At 45.8% G+C, this 26,621-nt stretch overlaps 1 protein-coding gene across 1 annotated transcript in view; it reads left to right on the forward strand.

Annotated features, from left to right (window-relative positions):
* Positions 1-26,621, forward strand: part of plxna4 (plexin A4) — a 317,535-nt gene that overhangs the window by 40,566 nt on the left and 250,348 nt on the right. The window contains exon 3 of the mRNA XM_072672908.1: positions 6,320-6,502. Coding sequence (XP_072529009.1) covers positions 6,320-6,502 — 183 coding nt within the window. The remainder of the gene's footprint in view (positions 1-6,319; positions 6,503-26,621) is intronic.

Genomic DNA, 26,621 nt, shown 5'->3' on the forward strand with positions numbered 1-26,621 from the left:
ATTACCCAGTAAAGGCCATCATAGTATCTATTGATGCTAATTCTGTCTCAACACAGCGTGTGGTACAATAAAATAGAGGTCTTCTCTGGTAGGTCCCTGGCTCGGGGAAGGGCCTCTCTTTTCTTCCTCGAGGAGCGCACAGCCAAATGTCATGAGGCTGGCCGTGGCGCGTAATTCATCCTTCAGCCCTCCTCGAGCTATCCCCGGCTTGCCTCAGTCGCCTCTCTGTGTTTGTGTGCCACGTCGGCATCAGCTAGAAGCCTCTGTGGACTTGCCTTTGAACCGCGACTAGAGATAGCTTCTTTTTCTGAAAGGCAGCGGGGCAGGGGATGTGATTCATTGAAGTGCCCAGTGTGGGGTGAGGGTGAGGGGGTGTGTGCAAACAAGTTGGTGAGAGAGGAAGAGGGTGGAAGAAGAAGATGAAAAAGGTGAGAGGATAGAGAGATAGAAGGAGAAGGGAAGGCTAAGGTCTTTGAGAGAAGTGGACACTGAGGGAAAAGCTTGAAAGTCCCATCATAACTTGGACAAGGAAGAGGGGAAAAGTATAGAAGGCAGGGATTGAAAGGAAGAGGAACAGAGAGGAGGACAGGGTTCAAAAGAAAGACGGAAGGTGCTATCTGAAGGAACGTAGATGGAGTATTAGCATGCGCGGAGATGTCGCTGTTTGCCATGCTCTGGTGGCACAGGCGGCGCTCAGTATGGAGACCCTTTTTGATCCTCTGCTCCATCAACCGTGCAGCCCTGATGGAGGCCACTACGGATCAGCGGCCAGAACAGACTGCAGATTGCGCCGAATCAAAGGAATAAAGGACCCGAGCCCTCCTCGTTCTTCCTCACAGCCACCGTCCGGACTCTTTGAGCTTTTATTTATTTATGCCGGGAGAGCGGCAATCACCAACGCATTCAGCTTTTCCAGAGCTCATGAGGGTTTTTTGTTGCGTGGTAATTGAGTGTTGATATAATTACGTTGAACATGGAGAAGAGACTTGTGGGAAGCGATGTCTTTGTTGCTAACAACAGTCTCTGCATGAGATATTACTTGAGCTTGAAAAAAGGAGGGGATTTGAAAGGGTAATTATATGATTGTGTGGAATGACTTCCTGAAAGACTGACTCAAAAAGTCTTGCCAATGTACATCATTGGCTCTCTCCCAGGTCGCGAGTACACTCACCATGGGTTTTGATCAGGCTGACAATGGTTTGAAGTTCCTTTGTTTGGCTCTTGAAAACAAGGTTTGATTGATAGAAAAGTCTGGGACTTTCCGTTTGCCAAGACTTGGAAGGAGGAAGCTGCCCAGATGTCTTAGCAATGCTAAAAAGTGACAACTAGTGACTTTTTAGGTGGAATTAAACCAGCTGACATGCTAGCTGACCCCTTGCCAGCTTTTAATCTTTGTTTGCGAGTTCAGCCTTTACCTGTAATGTAAGGTGGTAGAAGCAGGATGAAGAGAACTTTGTGAGCCAGGGATGAAGTATCTAGATAGCTTCTGCTTTGAGTTAGAAGGCCGGAGGCTCCTTTGATTAACAGGCTTAGGACTGAGAGCTAGGACTAATGCTAACCATACAATAGAAGACAGCCACACAGTCACAGCCTATGATTTTGCGAAGAATCTTGCAGGGTCACTATTTGCAAGACTGCAACTAGATTCCTTGGAAACAGGCAGGCAAATGGAAAGTGGGAACTATGGAAATGTATGTGGGATGTTAGGAGTTTTAGCCATGGTCCTTCCAAATTTTGTTAGGGGCACATAGACCAGCTTCAATTGATAGAAAAATGATGGACCTTTTTTTGTCAAGGAGATACACCAAATTGCTAATGCTGCTAATGAGAAAACTGCTGTCTTTTAATTAGCATCATGCTAGCTGACCTACTTCCCTTCTAGCATATCTGCTAGCAGCATTGTACTGCTAGTATACGTGGGTGAAGTCAATTAGTCCATTCACGTCACAACTCTAGCAATCAATTTTGGATCTTTATGTATAGGGCTTACTTGGACTTTTATGAATGCTTATATGGGGTGGCATATTTTAGGGGCTAGTTCTGTGGACAAGAGCAGCCTGAGCGTCTGATTTCAGCCACTGTTTTTGCGTACCAGGCCAAAGAGGCGCCGGGTCCAAAGCAGGAGAGAGATTCCTTTGTCCTGCAGAGGGAAGTCAGGCAGAAAACGGGTCCAAGTGACCTGATTCTGCTCTCTCTCTCTTGCTCTTTCTCTTTCTCTCTCTCTCTCTCACTCCCTCTCTCTGGAAGCAGTTCAGATGAAAAATGCCGCACCACTCCCGAACCGAAGGCTTTTAGGCACACTCATTGCTCTGCCCCCTCCATCCCTCCCCCCGCCATCTTTATCCGCCTCCGTTTTTTTACACCTTCAGACGCACAGCATGAAATTGGCAATAATGCAGCAGTGTGTTCTACAGTCGGGCGAAGGGAGGCAGGAAAAAGCGGCGAGAGACAGAGGGAGGAAGCGGGAGAGAGAAAGAAAGAGAGAGAAAGAGAGAGGATTGAGAAGAAGAAGGATAAAAGTAAGGGTAGGCCACCCTTGGCGCAGCGAATTCCAGGGCGGGGTGTTTTTAACAGGAATGTCACTTTCCGTGGAACGGGGGCCGATAGCAAGGGGTGGAGGTGTCATGTTGTTTTTCCTTGGCTGGGTAATAAAGGGGTGCGTGCTCATCCCGAAAGGTTGACAGACAGGAAGTCTATTTGATTTAATCATGGCACATACGGCATGATTGGCATGGTATCTGGCATGGTGGGAAATATCGCGGCGCGTGGCACGCTCCAGGCTGCACGCGCGGAGGCATATGACACAAGACCCGGGCCTGCTGGCAGCGTAGCTGCAGTGCCAAAAGCCATTAGTCTCTGTCACACGGGCCGTTATAGAAGCCGTGTTATAGAAATAACACTTTATGTGTTCTCCCCCTTCCTCTTTCACACACACACACACACACACACATACACGCTCTTACTCCTCCACACAGCCTTTTCTCATTTCCTCTGTGATAGGCTGGTTGACCTCCGACCCCCCAGGTGATGAGACTTCTTTGTAACTGCCACTAACAGTGATGGGAGCAATGTCATGTGTTTTGACTAAATTCAACAGTGTTATTTTCTTCCCTCTAAAATGTAAGCAGTGTTACCAATAAAGTGACCATCTGTCCTGCATTCCCTGACACTAAATAATTCCAGACATTTCAACACATCATTTTTCGCATTAAAAACATTATTTTATTTAAAATATTCAGCCCACAAGATGCTGGCTGCTACACGTGCTTGATGTGACGTCTCGCTCCAGTGGACATACTCACTTGTTCACTGTATTAAAAACATATTGGGGAAATATGAGCCAAGGAGTTGTAGATGACGTCGGATATCCAAAGGGGATTACACAGAGGCTGGCGCAAAGCTAAACCCTTAATGTATTGCAGTTAGGGCACTGTGTTAGCTCTGTCAGACTGGAGCACGTTCTGCCTTACCAACATTTGCTGACGCAGAGGTACGTTGACCAACACAAACCCTCCCCTGGGTGGCATTGCAGGTAGTCCATGTGTCACACAGCTCCTGGAGCACTGGGTTGTGGGATCAATGCAATGCAATGCAGTTGGTTGGTTGCGTGTGTGTTCCCTGCCTTGGGCCCAGTGATTGGGCCTCAGGGATTCCATGCATTTCAATAAGATTGGTAGCAAACTTTCACATCAAGTTCAACTTTTTTTTCATAACTATATATATATATATATCGTTCGTTTTTGCTAGATGGAAACAGGTTGAGGACAAAATTGCAAGGAACAAACTGCCTGTTGTCTGTTATTAAATTATCATGATGGTTTTAAAAAGTCTCACATTGTTCTGCAAGTAGTTCTGCTGTCCACCCTCGATGTCAAGGACGTGCTTTCTGATGCAGGTGCGCTTGCATCACTGAAACTTTTATTAGCGGGTAGGCGGATGTTGCCGGTGCTTGTTTTTCTGCATCTCCCACAGCTAGTAATTCATTGCCCAGCAGAGGGACAGGAGGCATCTGCAGAAAAAGACTAAGTCGGCAGAAAGCGCGGGTTTTATGTAGCTGTGGCGAGCCGAGCTCACGGCAGCCGAGCGCTTTAAATGAGCTCCATTACTCTGGCCTGGCAACGCAACGGCTGTGCGGAGGCTTGGGCTGACAGCAAAACATTTCTAAAGGTCAGACATCTGCCGAGAGAGGAAGGAACACACACACATACCCGCTCTCGCGCTCTCAGATATGCAACATTGAACATTTCTCCTCGCACCGTCTCTCGCTTTGACTCTCAATCTTCCTCGCTTTCTCTCACTCTCTCTCTCTCTCGCTCGCTCGCTCCCTCATCTGCTTTTGCCTCATTCATTTCCCTGTTTATTCCCCCTTCTTCTGCTCTTATTGAATCAAGCCGCGCTGGATTGAGTGCAGTCTTCTCTATTGATCCAGCCGATCACTCATAACCGCCATTTCAGCCAGTCGTCCTCGGCCGCTCCATTTGCTTAATGAAGGGCCTCGCGCCTGACAAATGGATGCTCGCCCTTGTTGCGTTTTGCCGGCCTGCCTCCTCACACTTAGCGGTCACTCTTTCATCGATCATGCCTCTCCGAGGTTGGTCTAACACAGTCTGCTGGAGAGATGGAAGCCTGCCGGCACGAGCGGCATGGTCTCCATGGTTCCCCTTTGCAACAATGCTAGCATCTCGCGCGCTCGCCATTAAGCCTAACCACCGGGGTTCATCCTGATTAAGATAAACACAGCTTAGGACATAATTGAGTTTTTATCAGAGGAGTGCGCCCGCTGGCTTGGCACAGACACAAAGGACTGTGGTTGGGATTTATGACGGACCCCGTGTGCTTTCTTGTCACGACCTGGACATGCTGCAGTTGATGATCTGTGTATGTTGGTGCACAGTGTTGAAAGTGACCCACTCGGTTATTGTGTTGGTTGAGCAGCAAGGAACAATTGCATTTTTTTAATGGACACAATCTCCTGGGTCTCCTGGCCACTTTATTAGAAACCCCTATCTAGTGTCAAAGGCTCTGTTAGGTCTACCTGGCTGTTAGCAAGTCATGCATGGTTTGTGTCAACAATCCTCTAGACCAGTAGTTCCTAATGCTGGTCCTGAAAAACCTCCTACCTCCTGATTCAGCCAATCAGGGTTAGCTAGGTTGGCCAAAAACATCTTAGCGCAAAGATAATTCCTAAATAGCTGAGTGAGCATCACACTGAACACTCTCTCCAGGTGCCAGTTAGAATGATCTTAGAGCTAAGATGCTTTTGGGAAACTGGGCCCAGTTAATTAAGAAGCCCATGCTGAGAGGTGGGTGTTTTAAAGCATTGGCTTAAGAATTGACTGGAGGCTTTTGGGCAGACTAACCCCAGCAATGTAGCAGTGTGTAATACAGTCATGTATAATACGAGCGCTACCATATCAATGTCACTACTGTGTTGAGAATGACCGGCCACCCAAATTATATCTGGACAGCAGCGTTCCTGTAGTCAGAAATCGACCAGTGATAGAAGAGAGACATATTGACAGATTAGCTGCAGTGTGTAATTGTACATCTATACAGTTGACCTATACAATAACTGTAGAGTATTAAACTAATTGTAATAGTATAGATTTAATCATTTTATGTAAATGTAGCTTATTTGGACTTTTTCAGTCAAGGATTTTCAAGAACCGACACAGTATCTAACATGCCAACTCTGTCTTACCCAAGTCTGAGAGAATATTCATATGTGTTAAGGACTGTAAACATATCAAGCTTGGCAGTATTTTTGCAAGAGTGCCATAGTTTTTGTGCCCCTAGTGAGTCATTGCTTGGTGTCTCATCCATCATTTCTAATATTCCTATCAGAAATGATCCCTCCCTGTATAAACCCCAGTTTTAGTTTAGCCAGTGATACTGGTTCTAAATCAATCTCAGCAGCAATGGCAATATGAAATCATTACTGCTTTATCTGAAGCTATAAATCATTCCATTCTGGGTGACAACTGCGGCTTTCCCCACCATATGTTATCTGTCACCTGGAATCATATCATACGTACATTTCTGGAGTGAATTTTTGTACAAATGTGTGTTTTAAGATGCATAGCACATGCAGTGATGAATGTATATAATATCCTATCTGATCAACCTCACGACCCTGCTTTACATTTTGACTGGGTGATTTGATGAAATATGAGATTGGGACATAATTTTAGATCGCAGGCGTTCCAGCGTGCCCTTATGTATGAATTCCCTGGAGGTACTGAGTTCTTTTAATTGCGGCCTGCTTCCAAATAAGTTCTAACTCTCTGACCTGTCTGTCCCTGTCTGACTGTTTCTTCAGCTCCTGACCATCGACGACAACTTCTGCGGCTTGGATATGAACGCCCCTCTGGGGGTGTCTGAGATGGTGCGTGGAATTCCGCTCTTCTCCGAGTCCAATGACAAAATGACCTCCGTCATTGCCTACGTCTACAAGAACCACTCTCTGGCCTTCGTGGGCACCAAGAGCGGCCGGCTGAAGAAGGTAGGAGATCTGTCTGTTTCTTGGATGGTGGGATCTGTCGCTGATTGGTGTCTTACTGTGTATAGACCACGGTTGGCTTTAATGTACGGCTTTAGGAATGCAAATCGGACCTGAACCCATAACCCGCAGCATCTGCTGTTGGAAACCTTGCTCTGTGACAGTGTAAGATGTATTACCAGGTATGCTTATATTGCTAAATGTATTGCTATATAATATGCTATATTGAGGAGGAGAAAGCTGGAGAACCTGCAGTGTTACAATAAGCCGGCACAACATTTGAACAGCGCAATCTACTGCAGAAAAACTTGCTCCGCGATTGTCGTAGCGGCGTAAGAGCACAGCAAGCTAGTCGTGCCCGGTGATTGCTGACATGCCGTACAGCATCTTGTGTGTAGAGAGTGGGATGGCTGTATTACAGCATCATGTTTTGCTAGGTTTACAGAGGGAGAGCGAGAGAGAGGGAGAGAGTGCGAGAGAGCGAGAGAGGTAGAGCTAGCTGCAGGGCCTCCTGCTCATGCGGAGCTAGTCGGGGGGTAATTGGATGATGCGGTGCGGGGGCTTTGGGCCTGCTGCCCTCTCCTCTGACTGGGCCTCTGAAAGCCGTGGCTGAGACGAATCTCCAGGCCAGCCAGACACCGTGTGTAGGAGAAAACAGCATTAGAAGAGAGAGAGAGAGAGAGAGAGAGAGAGAGAGTGAGAGAGAGAGAGAGAGAGAGAGAGAGAGCAAAGAAGAGCGAGTGAGCGAGTGGGCTATACGCTCTATCTCTTCTTCTCAAGTGCTTGTACTCCAGGGATTTGGCGATGCAGACGGACAAAGCTTTGCCAACAGGCAGGATTCCAATTTGACGCGTAGTTGTTATTGTGGGGGCTTTTTTTTTCCCGTTGTTGTTGTTGTTGGACGGAGCTGTGTAGGAGAGGACAGTCTTCTCCTTGCCCAAACAGGTGGGCAGAGTCACTGCCGTTTTTGTATTGCTATTTTTGGCCTGAGTCATGGTCCCGCATATGTCTTTACAGTCCCTGCACCGCCTCCCACTTTTACGCACCTGGAGATGGTCATGAGATTGTCCAGTCTTTCAAGTGTTTGCTTTTGACTTGGCATGGCTTTGGCTTCGTGATGCACTGATGACGCTGACCGACGTGCTGCGTCTGTAATAGAGGGAAATAGAAATTCTGTCTGAAATGAAGAGCTAAAAGGCAGGCCAGGGACCTTGACTTACACAAACACACACACACACACATACAAGAACACGCAGGCAGGAAAAACACAGAAACCTTTTAGTTGCAATTTAAGTGATTGCTGATGTCCTCGGCGGGAAACAGAAGATGATGTCATTGTTGTCGGTGAAACAAAACAAGTCGATAAATATGCCGCGCGACCTTGTCATTAATCAGCACACTTGTACGTCTTCTTAATGGATCGTGATTTATAGACCAGCAGCACATCGCATCTTCCATCTTATTTACAACCTGATGATTAGCCTGCCGCTAAGAGTAAATATTAGCAGGAGCACCGAGGGTTGCGTTTATAAGATGGCTGCATACATAAATGTTTAGCCTTCTGAGCGATTGGCCAGGGTTCGGTCAGAGGGACTATGTCTTTGTAGTTTGTTTTGCAGCGTTGCTAGTATTCGAAGCATTCTGGCGTTTATTAACTGCGGTATCAGAGCTCAGAAGGACCATGTTTTCGTAGTTGTGCTAACACCTAATATTTGAAGCATTCTTCTCTACATATCATCTTTAGCAATGAATGAAATAAAGAAGTGTCTTTATCTACAATGGAATCTGTCAAGTGGTGGGATATATTAGGCAACAGGTAAACAGTGTATGTCAGCAGTGTATGCAGTAGTCAGTACCCAGGCACCTAAGGGTCACAGGCACCTAAGGCTCACTGATGCGATCCACGGAGGCCCCACCACACAACTTCCAGGAATTAAAGGTCTTGGTGCCAGATACCACAAGATGCCTTCTTGTTGAGGTCTTGTTGTGGAGTCCATGCCTCAAGTGCTCAGATCTGTTGTGGCGGCTCAAGGGGGACCTACTTGGTATTAGGTAGTACTAATGTTATGGCTGATTGGTGTATATTTATTTGTATATAAGTTATCAACTGGTGAGATGTTGTAAAGTTCTCAAATTCTACACAAAAAGCACAACAGGATTCCAGCTAGGTATATAGTGATCATAGAAATATTATATATTATTATTATATATATTATATATATATATTTTTTTAAATATGCATTAATGTAGGAGTACAGAGCCTCTAAAGCGTCTTCTACTTCTTCTTCTACTTCTAAGGGCCCCTGTAAGTCCGTGGCCCAACCCTGGTAGCATTCCCTTGTCAGTTTTTATTTATTATCTGGTTTCAGGAGTGTGACAGCATGATTATTGGTTATGATAATAAAAACAAAACCTAGCCAGACCAGACAACATCAGTTTTAGCAAAGCACCTCTAAGACACCCTCTTCAAATGTGTATGCTGTTGTTCCCAAAAAAACCCAGATGTTACTCTTGTTGCCTGTTTCAATTGCCAGTTCCACAGTTAACATGCCTATATATAGTTAATATACCCATCTCCCGTGACTGAGTCAGACTGTGGATTAGCCTGCATGGCTGGGCGTTTGTAGTCAGCGCTGCAGCTAAACTGCACAGAGGGGCTGTAAACAGCTTCCGAAACCTCCAGAGACAAACACATTTTTAGAACACACGGGCACTGAAAAACTCGGCAAACGCTAGAAGCGGCTGCGTTCCCTCAGATGATCGCTCTGTGCTGCGGCACTGTGGCTAACCCCCAGACCAGATGTGGTTTTGGGCCTTTGGAGAATGAGAATTTCTCTCTCTCTTTCTCCTTTTCCATTTCTCTCTCTCTATCTATCTCTCTCTCTCATGCTCGTGCTCAGTCTCACAGAAGCCGTTCACAGCCTTGATGAAGCTTGTCATTGCGCTGTAGCTGTTAAGCGTGGCTCGCGTGCCTCTACCGTATCATGTAACAGGCCCACTTGGCATAAAAGCTCTGCTCTCTTAGCGCTATGCCCCTAAAATGCACTATCGGCGGCGTCCTTTCCCCTCTCTAGCAGTGTAAGAGCCTCTTAAAAAATAAAGCCTCTCTTGCCGCATGATACACAGGGCCTGACCTATCTGAACATTTCCTAATACCGATGTGTTACAGAGGTTCTGATAGTCCATAATATCGGCAGATATAATAAAATAGACCCCAGTGGGCTTAGTTAAACAGTGCTTTACTGACCTATCAGGTGCTATTGTCAGGTCTAAAATGGCATTTTAAAAAAAACAGCAGAAAGTGTTAATGTCAATAATAATCAATAATTTGTGTAATAATTTGGCTGTATATTAAAATTCTGTACCGATCAAATTACTTCAGTACTGCAGAGTATCGAAAAATATTGATGTTCAACACCAGTATTCAGGCATATCGGTATAATTGCTCCAAAATCAAGAATTTGGATTGGTCGTAAGATTATTTTGTATATGTTATTAATGGAATCATTCATTAATAAATTAATGCAATCCCAACACACCATTGCAACCACCTAGCAACCCCATAGCAGTCGCCTGGGATATGTTTTAGCAACCACCTGGCAACATCATAGCCACCACTGAAAAAGTGGGACTCTTAATGGTCTGTATTTTCATCAGGAAATGCACTTTTTTTGCTTTGCAATCTCATTACACTGTAAAAAAAAAAGCTTGGTAGAATGTTAGTAGACAGTCTGCCATGATATTATGAACATTTTAAGTGAACAGTAAGTAATAGTAACATGAATCTGTATATGACCTATGTTAAAATACTATGCTATAATGCTCTATTAACTCACATATTTAGTTAGGACAGTGCTTTCAAAGCTTTCAAAGGGATCAGTATTGGCGTCAGTATCGAAAAACCTTTAAACGATGCCCAGCCTAATAGTAGTCTTGTAGTGGTGTGAAGGGGGAGGCTCTCTGATAACTTATCGTATTAAACAAGCCAGTAAATATAAATGTCCTTTACTGGCAGGACGTCAGCTAATACAGCTAATTCTAAAGGGGCTGATATATTGCTCAGGCCCTGCTTTTATACTGCCCATATGGGCACAGCTTCAGCGCTCTTCTTTGGCTACTGACTCAAACTGGAAAGTGTTGAGATTAAAGCTATTAATTGTGGAGATGTGCCAGGCTGAGGGGGAGCAGTGGCACTGGCCGTGCTTCCACTGCGCATACCCTGTTCAGAGGGGTAGTAGGCAGCCCCCGCAGAGGTGATAATGCACCGGCCGTCGGGCCGGCCGCGGTCACTCAATACGATGAGCAGCTAACCTTGAAGCATGCCCACCGCTGGGGAAACATGACGGGTAGAGAACAGCATGTGTGATTGTGTGGAATGTGTGTGTGCCTGTGTGTGTGTGTGTGTGTGTGTGTTTGTGTATGTGGCTAGTGTATGTCCACCCAAATGTCTGTATGCATTTAGCCATTAAGTGCGAGGTGGGTGGGTGTCACTGACCCTTTTTAGAGTGAGAGAAATGGTGAAAGCCGGAAACCGCGAAATTCGGCGGAGATGCAGAAGATGGCCTTTTCTCTCTTTTTTTTTTTATTTTTATTTTTTTTTGAGCGATGGCGGAGATTGCCGGTTGTCAAGAGGCGGCAAACAGTTGAAACAGGTCAATTTGTCCGTGAATGGCGGATGTTTGTTGGCAAGGAAAAGGTCAAACTCTTGAATCCCAGCTCTCCCTCTTTTATTGCGCTTATTCTTCTGTTCCCTCGCTCGTTTAGGCTTCCTGCTCTTTTGGTGGGGTACGTGTGTGTGCGCCTGTGTGTGTGTGTGTGTAATGACTTTAATGACTCTGATATACTACTGATAGCCCAGACTTAAACATTTTGTGTGTGTGGGTTTGTTTTTGGTACATTTTGAGCACAAAAAAGTCCTGACTTTGAAGGACAAGCCAAAGCAAAGCAAAGCTAATTCAGCTTTAACACTGAAAGGGCAAAACCATTTTCTACTAGGTTTCTAGGTTAGGATCAGGTTTTGTGTTCGCTAATAACATTTTTACGTCATGCAGGTACTTAAGTGAATAAAAGTAATAGTGTAATATAATCAGAATATCTGTTCCAGTTATACAAAAAAGGCAGTAATCATAAACCAGGTAGGCCAGTCACTCTAATGTTTTCTTGGACAAGATATTGCATAAACAGAAATTAATATTTATATATAAATATTATAATTAGGTTACTTTTATTAACAGGTAATCAGTAATCCGTACTAAAACCCTTCCAACCAAGGACATATGTAGGCCACTGCGTAAAAACAAACCTGTGTGAGTGTGTACTTGTGTGGTTGGACAGAGAACAGGCCTTTACCACAGATGCAGATTATTGAAATGGGGAGACTTAAGGAGGAGCCACTGGAGCAGAGGATTAAGTGTTGAAGCCTAATGATGAAATATGCCACTGCACCGGCTGCTTTCCAAGCAGGACTGCTATGCATTTGCGCTCGTGTGTGTGTGTGTGTCTGCATGCTTTTCTGTATGTAGGCACATGAGGCCCTTGCGTGCTTTTGTCTATCCTTGTGCACCTTTGCATCTATGTATACACATGTGTTTATCGCCCTCGCAGCAGCTGCTTTTGCAAACCCCCAGAGGAAAGACGGTGCAGACTCTATTCACGGCATTGTGTAGTGAAGAATATCCCCGCCGCAGCCTCGTCCTTTTCCATACGCCGTGATAGACAGCGATATGTAAGAGACACTTCAATGTGTTTCGCGTGTCCCCAATGTTTCGTCTTCAGGAGAAGCCCTGAAAAAACTTCCCCTGCCTATGAATCCATGGGAGCGTTGCCATAGCAGCCAGGCTGCTCAGCCTCGCCGTGTGTTATGGTATATTATAGTAGCTATGGCAATCACAGAGCCATTTTCTCTTTTGTTCCATGGCCCTATCTTTACATCGCCCTCTCCATACACACCTTCAGACCCCCCCCCCCCTTCTTCTTACACTGACTCGACTCCGATTGAAAGGAGAGCCAATATAGAAAGGCATCGGCCTTCTGAGCAGACTTTGATCGCCGACACATATTCATAGAGTCCGCACTCGATAGCTGGCTGTAAGCTATTCGTCATGTATAGATCTGTGCTCGATGAGAATTCAGTTAGCGGCAGTGAGCAGTTAACGCCAAATGAGGCCCTTAAAGGGCATAACTCAGTAGAGGCCTACAAACTCACACGTTTTATTTTCAGCAAATGTTCCAATGAAACGTCCTTTAGGGAACCAAAAGTGCATCCTCAGTGGCTTTATATTTAATGTATTTAGAAGGAATGTCCACCCATTTTTCATACTTTAATGCTTCAGATGTAAACAAAGTTATTCTGAGTGGTTTGGTGTGAATTGGATGCTCAGATCTACAGAAACTTCAGTCAGATGAGTCTAATGAAGAGTCTAATGTCTCTCACAGAAGGCTATTACAGGAAATTGATGTGAATACATTTATGGCTACAAATGATGCCTGTGATGTAGGATCTTGGCCAAAAATGTATTACATTAAATATATAGAATTATTCCATATTTATCACTCTCTTTTATCGCCTTAAATAATGCAGAAAATTTTGTAGGTTCACTGGTAGTTTTGGATTGTAAGTAAAATGGCCCGTTATGGCTCCTGGTTCCTATCACCACCACTGTCAACATGTCAGAGCTGACAAATTTTTCTACAATCCACTTTCACCTCAAACCATTCTGTTGTCATTCACATGTCAAACCCTGAATTATGCAGAATTCTGGATGCTGCTGATCATTCCTTCTTGAACTCCTTCAAGGACCATGGACAGTTCCTGACTTCAGTTTCTCCCTTTCTTCTTCTACGTAGCTTACATATTAGCATGGTAGTAGATCCAGATCACAGATAGCAGTCACTGAGCAGTATGCCTGGTAGTATGTACTGGAGTATGGCTAAGGGGTTAAAAGCTGTTATGTCTGAAGTTTCTTTCACTTGCGTGTGTTTTTTGTGTGTTCCCAAAACCCAGGGTCATATTCTAAGCTGGTAACAGCTCAGCTCTGGGAGGGGGGTGGTGGTGGTTTGAGGGTGTGAGGGGACTAGTGTTGTGTGTGTGTGTGTGGGGGGGGGGGGTGGTAGAGAGCGATAGAGCTTTTTTGCTTCGCTTGTTAGGTGGACAAAACGAGAAGAGACGAGAAAGGAATATGTGAACAGTGACAGAGGAAGAGAGGGGGGGTGGAGAGAGAGTAGAAGGAGTGGGGAAAGACGCTGAGAGAGAGAGAGAGAGAGAGAGCAGGGAGAGCAACAGCCTCACCTTTTCACTCCTGTCGTCTGTCTCGCACAGCTTCAGTTTGCCTAATGAAAGGCACAGAGCTGAGTGCTGTAGCTGTTGGTGAGGGGAGGAAAGAGTACTGTCAGCCAGAGAGAGAGAGAGAGAGACAGAGAGAGGGTGAGAGGGAGTGTGAGAGAGGCCTGAGCTGCCATTGGCACACACACACACACACACACACACACACACACACACACAGACTGTGTTTAAAAATAGCGGTGCACCTCATGCGCGTGATTATTTTGTGTTATTTATAGCCGCTGTTGTTTGGCCTGCCTCTCCATGGGCTCCTCCATAATTGATAAAGGCGCTCGCAGCTCGGCGGGGTGACGGCGCACGTGACTCGCTGTTACATCACTAGCTGCAGCCAGCGCAGAGCAGTGCATCATGGGAGCTGTAGTCAGCGGCTTTTGCGTTCCGGCACACTGTGCACCTTTATAGCTTCATTAGCCGCCGTTCTTTCTGCTGCTGGTAAGAAGTTTAATCCCAGACGTAAGGCGGAGCGCTCCGGCTGCGCTTCTGTCTGCGCGCCCATTAGCATTTCAGCATGCACCCCATTTCATTTACACATTCTTTGCGTTCTTGTCCTCATATGTGTTGAAAGGAAGTGAGGAATCAAAGCTGAGAGGGATAAGACGAGAACAAGAGAAAGAAAGAGAGAGCGAGAGAGAGAGGGAGAGAGAAAGGGAGAGAGGAAGAGAAAGAGAGCTAAAGAGCAGTTGTGACTATGTGCTCATTCATAGCAAGTGTCTGTGTGGGCCTATTTATCCCAGAGCGAGTCAAGTGCCAGGATTCTATAATCAGACTGCAGTAGTGGAGGATTTGAGCTGTGTCTTGCTCTGCGCCGCCAGCCTAGTGGTGTAGATGTGCCTGGGTTAGATTACTATGCATCAATTACATGTCTGTCTGTCAGAGCTAGAGCTATGCTGCCTCTCTTGCACTGATACTGGAGTGAAGGGAGGGCGACTTGGCATCTGGGTGACAGCGGCGAATGAAAGACGCTCTGTTTTGGGTTGCGTGTGTGTCTATCTGTGTCAGTGAACGTGTGTGTATGCACGTGTGTGTGTGTGTGTGTGTGGAGATGAGGCGTTGTGTACGTCCATACACAGCGTTCCTATTCACGTCAGCCTTTCCTTCAGCAGCGAGTCCTTCTCTCTCTCTCTGTCTCGGCCTCTCGCTGTCTCGGTAATTAGCATGTCTGGGCCTGCTCCTTACAGAATGGGCAGTCTCAGGTTTAATAGGGCCTGCTGAAGGGTTATGAGCCAGACTTCTCTTCTAAAGCAGCCGTAAACAGGCCATTAACTCTGCTGTAAAGCCACCGAAATGCCCCGGAGGTGACCGCGCCTACCACCGGCCATCAGCAGCTCTCTCGGCAGCTCCCTGCGCTAATGGACGCCTGTGCGGTCTGAGCCTCCTCCGCGGCCTTTTAAAGGACTGCTTTGGCCAGACACAGTAACATCACCAATAATGAATGGAAGGTAACGGAGGTCGTTTAGCATGATGGGAAGGAGGTCATGCCAAGTCTTCAGCTCCAGCTTTCAGTTACTGGTAGTGATGTTAGCACTTTGAGTTCTTACAGTAGTCAAGTGAAGGTGAGATTGTGTGGTGAAGCCAGGATATGTGAGGGGAATTTCATGTTTATGCTTGGTTTGGAGTAACAGGGTGACTATCTAAAGCTAGCTCTGATTCGTAGGAAGTGGCTCACACGGGGCGCATGCTGTAACCATGACAGTAGACCAAGATTTCATTGTAGCTAGTTATCTAGCTAGAAGTATCAGATTGATGTTGATCTATACAGCCACATAATGTAGCTCACTAACAATCAGAGCAGGTTATTGTAGCAGATCACTGCACATTCTAGTGGATCACTGGTCTGCTCTTGCCCATTCTAGTTGATTACTGGTCTGCTCTTGCCCATTATAGTTGATCACTGGTCTGCTCTTGCCCATTCTAGTTGATTACTGGTCTGCTCTTGCCCATTCTAGTTGATCACTGGTCTGCTCTTGCCCATTCTAGTTGATTACTGGTCTGTTCTTGCCCATTCTAGTTGATCACTGGTCTGCTCTTGCCCATTCCAGTTGATCACTGATCTGCTCTTGCTCATTCTAGTGGGTCACTGGTCTTCTCTTGCTCATTCTAGTGGATCACTGGTCTGCTCTTGCTCATTCTAGTGGATCACTGGTCTGCTCTTGCTCATTCTAGTGGATCACTGGTCTGCTCTTGCTCATTCTAGTGGATCACTGATCTGCTCTTGCTCATTCTAGTGGATTACTGGTCTGCTCTTGCTCATTCTAGTGGATCGCTGATCTGCTCTTGCTCATTCTCATGAAACACTGGTCTGCTCTTGTTCATTCTAGTGGATCACTGGTCTGCTCTTGCCCATTCCAGTTGATCACTGATCTGCTCTTGCCCATTCCAGTTGATCATTGGTCTGCTCTGGCTCATTCTAGTGCGTCACTGGTCTTCTCTTGCTCATTCTAGTGGATCACTGGTCTTCTCTTGCTCATTCTAGTGGATCACTGGTCTGCTCTTGCCCATTCTACTTGATCACTGGTCTTCTCTTGCCCATTCTACTTGATCACTGGTCTGCTCTTGCCCATTCTAGTGGATTACTGGTCTTCTCTTGCATATTCTAGTGGATCATTGGTCTTCTCTTGCTCATTCTAGTGGATCACTGGTCTACTCCTGTTCTAATCACTGTTCTGCGCTTGCCAGTTCTAGTGGTCCACAGTTGTGTTTGCACATATTGTAGTGGATCACCCTTCTTCCTGTTTGCATGGGTGACGTCACAAGCGCAAGCAAGGCATGGGGCGTGCGGATCCGCTCGCCCTCCTCATGCGGAGAAGACCCGCTTGATTCGCCACTAATTACTCTGTGTAACAGAGTGTGAACACTTCTCTCTCAAACATTTAATTAAAGCCAAAGTTGATCGTTTTTAATTAAATACCACTGCGGAAAAAGGTTATTCAAATGCGCGGGGTGACTGGCAAACTTGCCGTTTGTTTTAATTAGTCCTTCTTCGAAGGATGATGGCGGACGGCAATGTGTTTGTATTTGTGTGTGTGTGTGTTGTTTCCAGAGCAGATTTCAAGGTTAGCAGCCAATACAAGCATAAAGCTAGGCGTCTGGGCTGGATGGATAATATTCCTTTTAGATTCCAGACAGCCAGATGAACCCGTGACAGTCCCTGATCCCTGATTCTCTCTCTTTTTTCTGACACACTGTAAGTATTTCTCTTTATATTATGCATCTTGTGCAACTTCAGCTGGTGATGAAAACACATAGCATCTACAATTCCCTGAATGCATCACATTTAAGGCAGCACAAAGGCAGTTGCTATTCTGATGCACAGCAGGCCCAGTCATTTTGAAGCTCTCTTTCTCTCTATCTCTCTCTCCCTCTCCCTCTCTCTCTGATTAATGGGCCTGGGCCCGCCGATGTCACTATAGCGGTAGAGGACATATTGCAGGTGAGTCTGGGCTGGCCAATCACAGCACTCGCTCAGGTCTCCAGGGGTGAGTGGTGCGCCTCTACACTGCAAAAGCTAGAAAATGGGCTTCCTCTGCAACTGGGTCACTCATTCTATTCTCCAGACAATAATGCCTGGGGAGCAGCCTGGAAAAGGTGTGTGTGTGTGTGTTTGTTTGCATGTGTGTGCGTTCGAGTGTTTTTTTTTAATGTGTGTTACCGTACTATCCACCATTGTTTTCGGAGGCATTCGGTCAGTGTGTGATGAAGATAAATGAGGCAAAATCTTGTATCTCCAGGAGGAAAGCACTGCTGTTGGGCTAACTCTGGTTGTTACAGAAGCAGGATGCAGGAACAGCGCAGAAATGAGCACTTGCTGCACTTTTTTACACTTAAGTCCCAATCCCTCCCCAACTCTGGCATCACCCAGACCTTAATAAGTGGATTTTTATCTCAGCTCCACCGCCTTTCTCCAAGGATTATGCTCTTTTGTTGCTACGCGCTCAGAATAGTAATTACAGATGCGTGAGAGAAATGCTTTTTTGTTGCTTCAGTGCATAGATACAAGTGACAGGCTGTTCATTAGAGTCAGCAGCCGCTGCTTTACTCAAGTGTGGGGCTGCCTGCCTGCCTGTCTGTAATGTCTAGCAGTCTGCTGTTGGGCACATAGGCCTCTATGTGTGTCTGTGTGTGTGTGTGTGTGAGTGTAGCCAGTGGTGTGAGTGTTCGAGCGTTTAGATGTTTAGAGTGTTTTTCCATGGTTGCATGTGTGAGTTTGTGCATGTGTGAGCCATTCAACCCATTTTCCATAGCAGACTAATAAATAAGTACAACCAACCAAACAAAAAAACCCATCAGGTTGCTTTGAGAACAGAAATCAAATTAAGGTGTTGTGTTGAGAGGCTGTTTCTTTTCTCTCTCTCGCGCTCTCTGACACAGAGGCCTCCGGAGGCCAGAAATAAGATGCGCTGCCCTTTTTAGCGGTCGGCCTCGGACTAAAAATCGAAAGGAAAGCAATGAGAAGTAGTTGTCAAAGGAATTTAAGTGCATTTCATTCTCGCTAAAGGTCCATTGACACTGCTTATTGAAGCCTCGCAGGACATGGAGGGAATGAGATACAGTGGAAAAGGCGGTGAAAAGCTTCACCAGCCCAGACCACGGTGTCCAGGGTCTGGCCTATCATATCCTTGAATAGCTGTTCCCTCAACCATAACTATGAGCTATAAGGATCTGGGGTATTTGTGCTTCCTGCAAGCCCTATACAGGCCAATGACATTTTTTTTTATGTTTGATCTGGTGTGCAAACATTGAAAAGTTTAAAGACATGCCCAATCCATAAATTTCATACACCATGCTGAAGAAAGGACTGGATGGAGCATATCTGCACGATATTGGGGAAAAAAAACACTTAGCAAAACGATTTATTTCTGTGATTCCTATTAAAAACACAGGAATTTTTGACCACATTTCATCAGATAGTGTATCCGATAGTTGTAGATATCTGTTATGGAAAATGACAATGCTATGAATTTTTAATTTTGTATAAAACAGCAAAAAAAAGACATTGCGCAAGGCATTGCATGTCCTGTGGTGTGACTATTGCGCGTTTGCACATTGCGATAACATTACTGAAACGATATATCATGCAGCCTTACCATCATACCAGAGGACACAGCTTCACTACTCCACAGCTCAATTACAGCACCCCTCTTTACACCCCTTCAGCCCACACCTGACATCAGGCATGGTGCCAATCGGTTCATGTTTATCTACCCCAGAGAGTTCTGTTCTGTTGGCAGTACTTCTCTACAGGGACTAGACAATGTGTGTGTGTGTGTTTGCAAAGTGTAGCTGAGTGCATTTATTAGAAGGGATGTCCACATACATTTGGACACACAGTGTTAATGTATACATATGTATAGTAAGCATGGATTGAAAGAACGAAGCGAGGAATTTAAAACTGAATTTAAAACTGTTAAAATCCAATCTGTCTTTAATTCATTCCGAATGATGCCTCTGCATCCTGGGAGATGGAGTTTCAAGGACATCCTGACGAGTGCATTTGAAGTCTTTATGTTCCTCTTTCATTCCCAACAAAACAGAGTGCTGACTACCACTCCGCTCTCCCCCGAGCCGTCGTCCCAGTTTGAGCGTGCTGCATGTAATCGAGCGCACCATTGTATTAAAGCGTTGCTGCTTAACAAAGTCACTAGACGCTAACGCTGCGAATGTTAAAACGTTTGGGGGTGGGGGGGAGGGGAGGGGAGGTTGAGAGGTGCCCCATTATTTTCATTTAAGTGTTTCTATCTTCCTCTCTTTCTGTTTCTCTGAGCTTTAACGAAGGCACTGGAGAGTGACCAGGGCCATTTGGCTTGAAACAGCTTATGTTTTGTCATTACCGCTGTTTAGTTTCAGCTTGTGGCTGGGTGTGCAGCATGTCAGCCTGGGTCACTGTGACTTATTGTCCCTCTTTTGGTTGCTGTTGTGGGTTAGCCAAAGCTAAATTACACACACATCATGAAGCAGATAATGGCGGTTCAGGACTGTATTCAAACAACTGCTTCATTTGAGCCAAATGGGGCGACGTGCCCCAAGTGCTTAAGCTGCTGTGTACCTCACTTACAGTGACAATTCCTTCAGCCAGACTCCTGATGTAGCCCATGGAGCTAACAAGTAACTATCTCTGTGCCCTTGTGCACTGGTTTGTGTAGTGTAGTGGATAACAACAACCGCATACCATGCGCCAGACTAGGGTCTGGGATTTCCTGGCTGGGCAAGCACTCCAGCACTCCATGCTGCACCATTAAGAGTCTCTGAGCAAGTTCCTCTGCATACGATCTTCAGCCAAATACTGTAAATGTTAATGTTCTATAAACCTCAGAAACCGAACATATATTGGCTGGTTGGCTACATATGTGACTACAATGAGGCCTGGACTTATAATGCCCCACACCAAGCTACAGTTGCCATAGCCTGCCTTTCCCTCTATATCATACGTACATGAATTAGTGTATAGAATATGCTGTTTATAAGGAGACGCCTACTGCTGTTCATTCAGAGCCATGGTGTTTGTATAACCATGGATCTGTTAATTGGTGGTGCATAATAAGAAAATACAGTACAATATGGCCATGCATATATGCCGGAAATCTTAAGAAAGGCAAGAGAGAGGGGGAGAGAGAGATAGGGAGAGGGAGCGAGAGAGATGGAGGGATAATTTAGGCTGTATTCTGTCTCTAGTGAAAGTCAGCAAAAACAGATGGAACCCTCTGGAGCTCTGAGTCATAAAACTTCCTTCATACATATGCAAACTAATCTTGAGGAAACATAACTCTCCAAACACACATGCGCACACACACACATACACAAACACTAGCATACAGTTGACACACACTTATAATGCATCAAGCATTTCAGGATACTGGAGGACCAGCGATAGCTCCAGCTTGGGGCTCATTCATGCTTTTTGAAGTTAAATTGCAGCTGAAAAAAAAAGGTCCAGATGAAACCACTTTACCCCACATTACCCCAAAACCTCTCCTCTGCCTTCCCTTCTGCGTTCCCAACCCCAACTTTAATCTTTTTACCCTAAATATTTAGCACAGCCATCAGGACAAATTTAACCTTAAACCAACAGGCACTTCAGCGAGCACTCAGTCGCGATTCGCGCTCCTCTACCAGCCGTGGGCTCCACTTCACCACTGCTTCCTGTTGCCGTGCTAATTAATATCGCCCTCTGTTCTGCGTGGCCTGGGGCACGGGGTTAACGGCTGCTCTTATTGTTTTAGCAAAGTGCTCTTCACACAGCAACAGCCTCCAAAACCCACCTCCCCCCTATCCCACCCCACCAACATCCCGACCCTCCCCTCCCTCCTCCCCGGCTCAAAATCATTTCCGCCTATCAGGGAAGGACATGCATAATTGATCTAGGAGTGAGGAGTGGAATTACGATGATCCATAGAAAAACTTTCGTTTTTTTTTGGTGCAGCCATTTCGGCTTGGATGGGTGAACAGCCTGGTGTGGTTGCAAGAAAGTGCAGAGTTTCAAAGTCAAAGGGGTACTGGTGACAGAGTTGAAATCGACAAACCAGTCCACACACACACTTACACTCTAATCTTTAACACTGTAATGCTCTGAATTTAAATGTGCATGTCAGGAGAGGCATGAAGCTGGACAAGGCTACAAAAGCATTCCAAAGGTCTGGGTGTGCATCGGTCCACGATTAGACAAATTATCTACAACTGTTGCTATGCTCACTAGGCGTGGATGTCCTGTTAAAATAACTCCAAAAGCAAGAACACGGCATGCCAATGGCCAAACTTCATCACAGCTGCGAAGCATGGGGGTGAAAGCATCACGGTTTTGGGGCTGCTTTGCTGCCTCAAGAGTCTCAAGCTGAAGAGAGACGCTGGGTAATGCCACAAGACAATGACCCAGAGCACACAAGTACTAAAGGACTAAAGAAAGGTTGAAAAAGAAGATATGTGTTTTGAAATGGCCAAGTCAGTGTCCTGACCTTAACCCTTTATAGATGCTGTGACATGACCTGAAGAGGCCCCTGCACACAATGCATCCCCATAAACTGATAAGCTGAAACACATTGATAGAAAGGGATGGTTTCAAATTTCTTCTCAGTGACGGACAAATATCTTTTACTGCCACAGGAAATGTTTGGAGGAGACGATTGCTGCTAAAGGGGGGATCTACCAGTTTTTTTAAGTCAAAGTTCATTTACTTTTTCTAGCCTGCACAGTGGATGTTAAAAGACAGGAACTGTACAACTGTTTAGTTAGATTGTATTGAGTCAAACAGTCTTGTAATGGTCATACAGCATACGTCTTTCAAGAATGAGAGATATTAGATATATCAACTAAACATAAGCTGATTCAAGCTGCCGGTGTGTCATTTTTTGCAGTGCAGTACTACCATTACAGCCTATCAGAGGTGGCGCAGTTGTGCGATGCAGTGTTGAGCTCTTTTGTCCCGCAGTACTGTGTTGGCTCAGTGTCTCTGGATGACAAACCCATCCTTGTACTACGTGAGGCGGAAACCTAATACGGGCAGGAAAAAACGGCGGTGTATTTATGAAACGCTATCCACTATGTTTCGCTTGCTCGAGCATCTGTTTCCACACCTTCTGCAGGCCACAATCGATTGAAGCAGATATTTTTCACTGGAGTTTGCCGTTTCCCCCTGGCCGGCCGATAATGAACAGGCGTTTTAGAGTACGAAGGCCTTTCTCTCTCACTCTCTCTATCTCTCTACTGGTGGGTCAGCCTTCTCATGCACTCACACATGGCTGCAGAGAGCCTTTTTTTTGCTGCACTGGGCACTAATGAGGGGTGCTGTGGCAGAGCTGAGGCTGTTTGGCCGCATGCAGACCTTTCAGACTTTCGAGTGCTGTTTGCTAATGGGGACTGCAGCAGCCGGCCTATAGGCCCAGCAACACTTCTGCATTCCTACACTGCAGGGCTAAGGCCTTTATATAGCCCTTTGTGTAGTTAAATTTCAGCGGCTATAAATCTAGAATTGGCCTATATTTGTAATGTGGCAGATGAGCAGGCCCCTGAACGCTGTTGATATATAGGTTTAAAAGGTGACTTGTCAAGTCATATATTGAGAGGCTATTTTTACTCTCTCTCTCTTTCTTTCTCTTGCGTGCTTTCTCTCTCTCTCACTTGCCCGCTCACCCACTGCTGTCTCCAACCTCTCACCTGCCTCAGAGTATTGATTCAGCTGTCTTTTTGAGCCCCTTAGAGGTGACTGTGTGACCTTCCCAGCCATTCCATTAGGGGTATTACAAATCAATCCAATCTACTACAGCCACGCTAGCGCCCTTTCTTTATACTACACTCTGCTCACACATGCACACTTTACAGTGGCGCAAAGTCAGGACCTTTTCGCTTACTCCCAATGTCAACCCCAACCGTAAAGAGCTTGCTCGGATCAGGCTGAGAGTGCCCGGAATGAGTCGGAAACCTCACACACGAGCAATGACTAGCCAGTCTTAAAGGAACTGCTACATTCCCCATGGACCAAAGAGGTGCACCAAGGAAACAGAATTGTAGCCCCAGATGAGATTGCGAGCTCATTATTGGCCGGTGTGCCTCTCTGTGGAGTGTGCATTATAGTACTTTGTGTACACTGTGTTCACCATTAAGTTCTCCGTGTGTGTGGCAGCTTTCAGAAACCTTTCAGAAGTTTGTTTGTCAAATTTCTCTCAATTCGGTACTGCCAATTAACCCCCTGTTCAGAAAAATCCTCCTAGCACTAGCAGTGCTCCCGACACTAGGAGGGTAAGGACTTAACACATGTCTCCTTTACCTGCAAAGCCAGCCACCACCACTTTCACGCAGCCAACATGCTCGGAGAAAAGCGGCAGGTCCCCAGCTCCGTCACACCAGCTAACAGAAAAAGTGATGAGGGAAGAAAGCACCATCTACCCACCCGGAGAGAGCACAGCCAGTTGTGCTCCCTTGGGCTCTGGCTGTTGATGCCAAAGCTTCCAGCAAGTCATCCACTCAGAGCCCCTGAGACCTTGCATTCTAACATCGTCAGGTTAAAAAATAATAGTGTGCTGTTATCTCCGTCACTAGCTTTCTTTGCAACCCTGTCACTGAAGATGGCACAATATAAAAATGATATTGAAACTAGTATTTCAAATTTGACACATCACTTATGATGAGCATCTAAAAGTGGACTGTCGTGATCAAACTAGCAGGGAAAAATACACAGCTAATTCACTTTTCACTCTGATCACTCTCATCCATCATTTTCGGCTGATATTGACCCGACCCTTACAGAGTGATCTCGCCATCTCTGCGTATCACTCTCATTTTCACTATCGTGTTTTGGACGGGTTTTCTGGCGGCTCTGTGCTGCTCCCACACTGAGCATAGTTAGATAACAAAATGACAAATTTCCTTTGGAAGTGGATCAATATAGTGTAACTTAACCGCACTCCGTTTCTCAGTGCTACAGTGCGGTAAACAATTCAATCCTGTATCTATTGCTACTTTTAAGCAAGAAAAATCGACTCAAATATTCCGATTCAGTCCGGCAAAGATGTATTTATTGGATTTTTGCCTACCGAGAAGCCTTCTGATTGCCCACAGTCACATACAGTAGGCTGCAGTATAGACTTCAGTCATGGGATGGGCTGGGAAATGAGAGAAAGAGAGGAAGGAGGATCGTGGAAGCTGTAAAAATGTGTCTGTTTCGCTGTCTCCAAGCCATCGCTGCCTCTCCAGTTCCATCAAGCGGGGCAGCCAGAGAGAACGGACGAGCTTGGTTTTATTTCATGGGATGATGGCTTCAAAGGCCCGCTGTGTTTGGAGCTATTAACTGTATGAAAACGTAAAGGCCAGTGAGAAAAAGAGAGAGAGTGAAGTACTTTAAAAGAAGAAGCACTTCATCAAAAGTGTGAACTTGGCTTACAATAAAAGAGGGTTAGTGTGGACCAGTAGGAGAATAGAGTGTTTATAAGCCTCAGGGTGAATGGAGGTTCTCTCCTCCCTTTGAGAAAGGAAAATGGGTACCGCATTGATTGTAACAGCGCACAGACATGTACACACCCAGTATAAACATAAACAAACCTTCTCATTGCAGCATTTAGCTGCGTCCGAGCTGCATCCAGCAAAAGCTAGCTAGCGCTTCCACCCCCATCCTTCATTACAAGCCCCACAGCCACACAGCTGAAAGTTGATTAATCTGGCAACAAGTGTAAATAGGATCATTACTGAGGGTTTAACAGGGTGCTGCTGCATGCGATTAGCACCAGTGGAAAAACACCAGAGAGAGAAAGACAGAAAGAGAGAGGGAATGAGAGAGAGAGAGAAAGAATAAGAGAGCAGTAGCACATGTATCTTCACATGCCATGCACGTACACATGCATGTTTTTCCCCCTTTTGCAGCTTTTTAAAAGGCGCCTTGCAGCCCTAGCTGCCTCTAATTGGGGTGTAATATGAAATGTGTCGTTTGTTGAAGGGTGCCGATGCTCCGTCTTTGGGTTAGGGAACAAGCGAGACCAGAGAACATCGACTGTCGGCTATTATGTGCTGTGATTTTTGACGCGTAATATCTTGGTGGGCTTAACGTCCCCTTAGATTGTGTGTTAACATCAAAGCGTCATAAAAAGATGGACTTTTTTTTTGCAGCGCTCAAGCTTCTCACTTTGGAAAATTGAGTTGATTAAGAGAATCTTCTCAACATTAAACTCCACATGCTCTTTGTTATTCTGTTTTTCTGAGGCTGATGCCAGTGACCTCCGTTCTGCAGATGTGTCACATTTCCCACATGAGCGCATCTGAGCCCTCTGCCACGCTGTGACCCAGGCTACAGCCGACTTGGCCGCCCGTCAGCTGCTTTCCCGACTCTGGCTCATTAGGAAAGGGCGCATGTGGTCAGCTGCCGGGTCAGGTGGCCGCCGGACTGTGCGTCGCGCTCCCCGTTGCCCTTTTACCTTTGACTTTTGCCCAGGACCTCAACCATCATCTCAGGCTCGACCTTGACCTTTAAATTGGACTAGTGGTAGGGACAGCTGCCACCACTGACTTCACTGACCCCTGACCATCTTGGACTGTATCCTCTTAGCAGGCCTTCATCGCACTGTGTAGCATGTTTAGTTACAGCCTCACAAGTCAAATTGACTGATTTACAAAAGCAGAAGCTTCATTAAAAAAAATATTTGCTAGAATATGAATTATAGACAACCAATTGCCCAGCCCACTCATTAGGACTCTCCCCCCATTACTTGCAATGCTCCCCAGGTCCCCAGCTCTGATCATCAGCTAACAGACGGGAGTGATGTGGGGAGAAAGTGCCATCTACCCACCCATAGAGAGTTTGGCCAGTTGTGCTCTCTCAGGCTCCAGCTGCTGATAGCAAGCAGTATGACCCAGGATTTCGAGCTAGCAGTCCTCAAATCATAGTGATGTTTCCTTTCCACTGCAAGTCCAGCAAGACTGGTTGGTCAGAAAGCTCTGAGTATCCAGTGCTAAAACATTGTGATTGGTTAGAATACTGATTTGCATACTGTGGCCTTCTTTGCTGAAACCAATAATGATTAACCAACCAATGGGTAACCCTCCTCTAGAGGAAGTTTAATGAGTTTGCCCCTGTAGCTAAACTTATGGACTTGTTTTTCTCCTTCACCTCATTGTTGCCTCTCTGTGCTGTCATTCCTTGTTCTGAGTAAAGAGTTTGGGTGCAGCATAGAGGCTCTGCTGCATTTCTATCCACAGTATTTTGGTTTGGCTGGTGCACCGTTTGGGCTCTCTGTGCACAGACACCAACAAGAGTGTGCAAACATACACACAAACACACACACACACACACTCACACATACACAC

This window comes from Salminus brasiliensis, chromosome 2 (genome assembly GCF_030463535.1).
Source record: "Salminus brasiliensis chromosome 2, fSalBra1.hap2, whole genome shotgun sequence".
Classification (NCBI taxonomy): domain Eukaryota; kingdom Metazoa; phylum Chordata; class Actinopteri; order Characiformes; family Bryconidae; genus Salminus; species Salminus brasiliensis.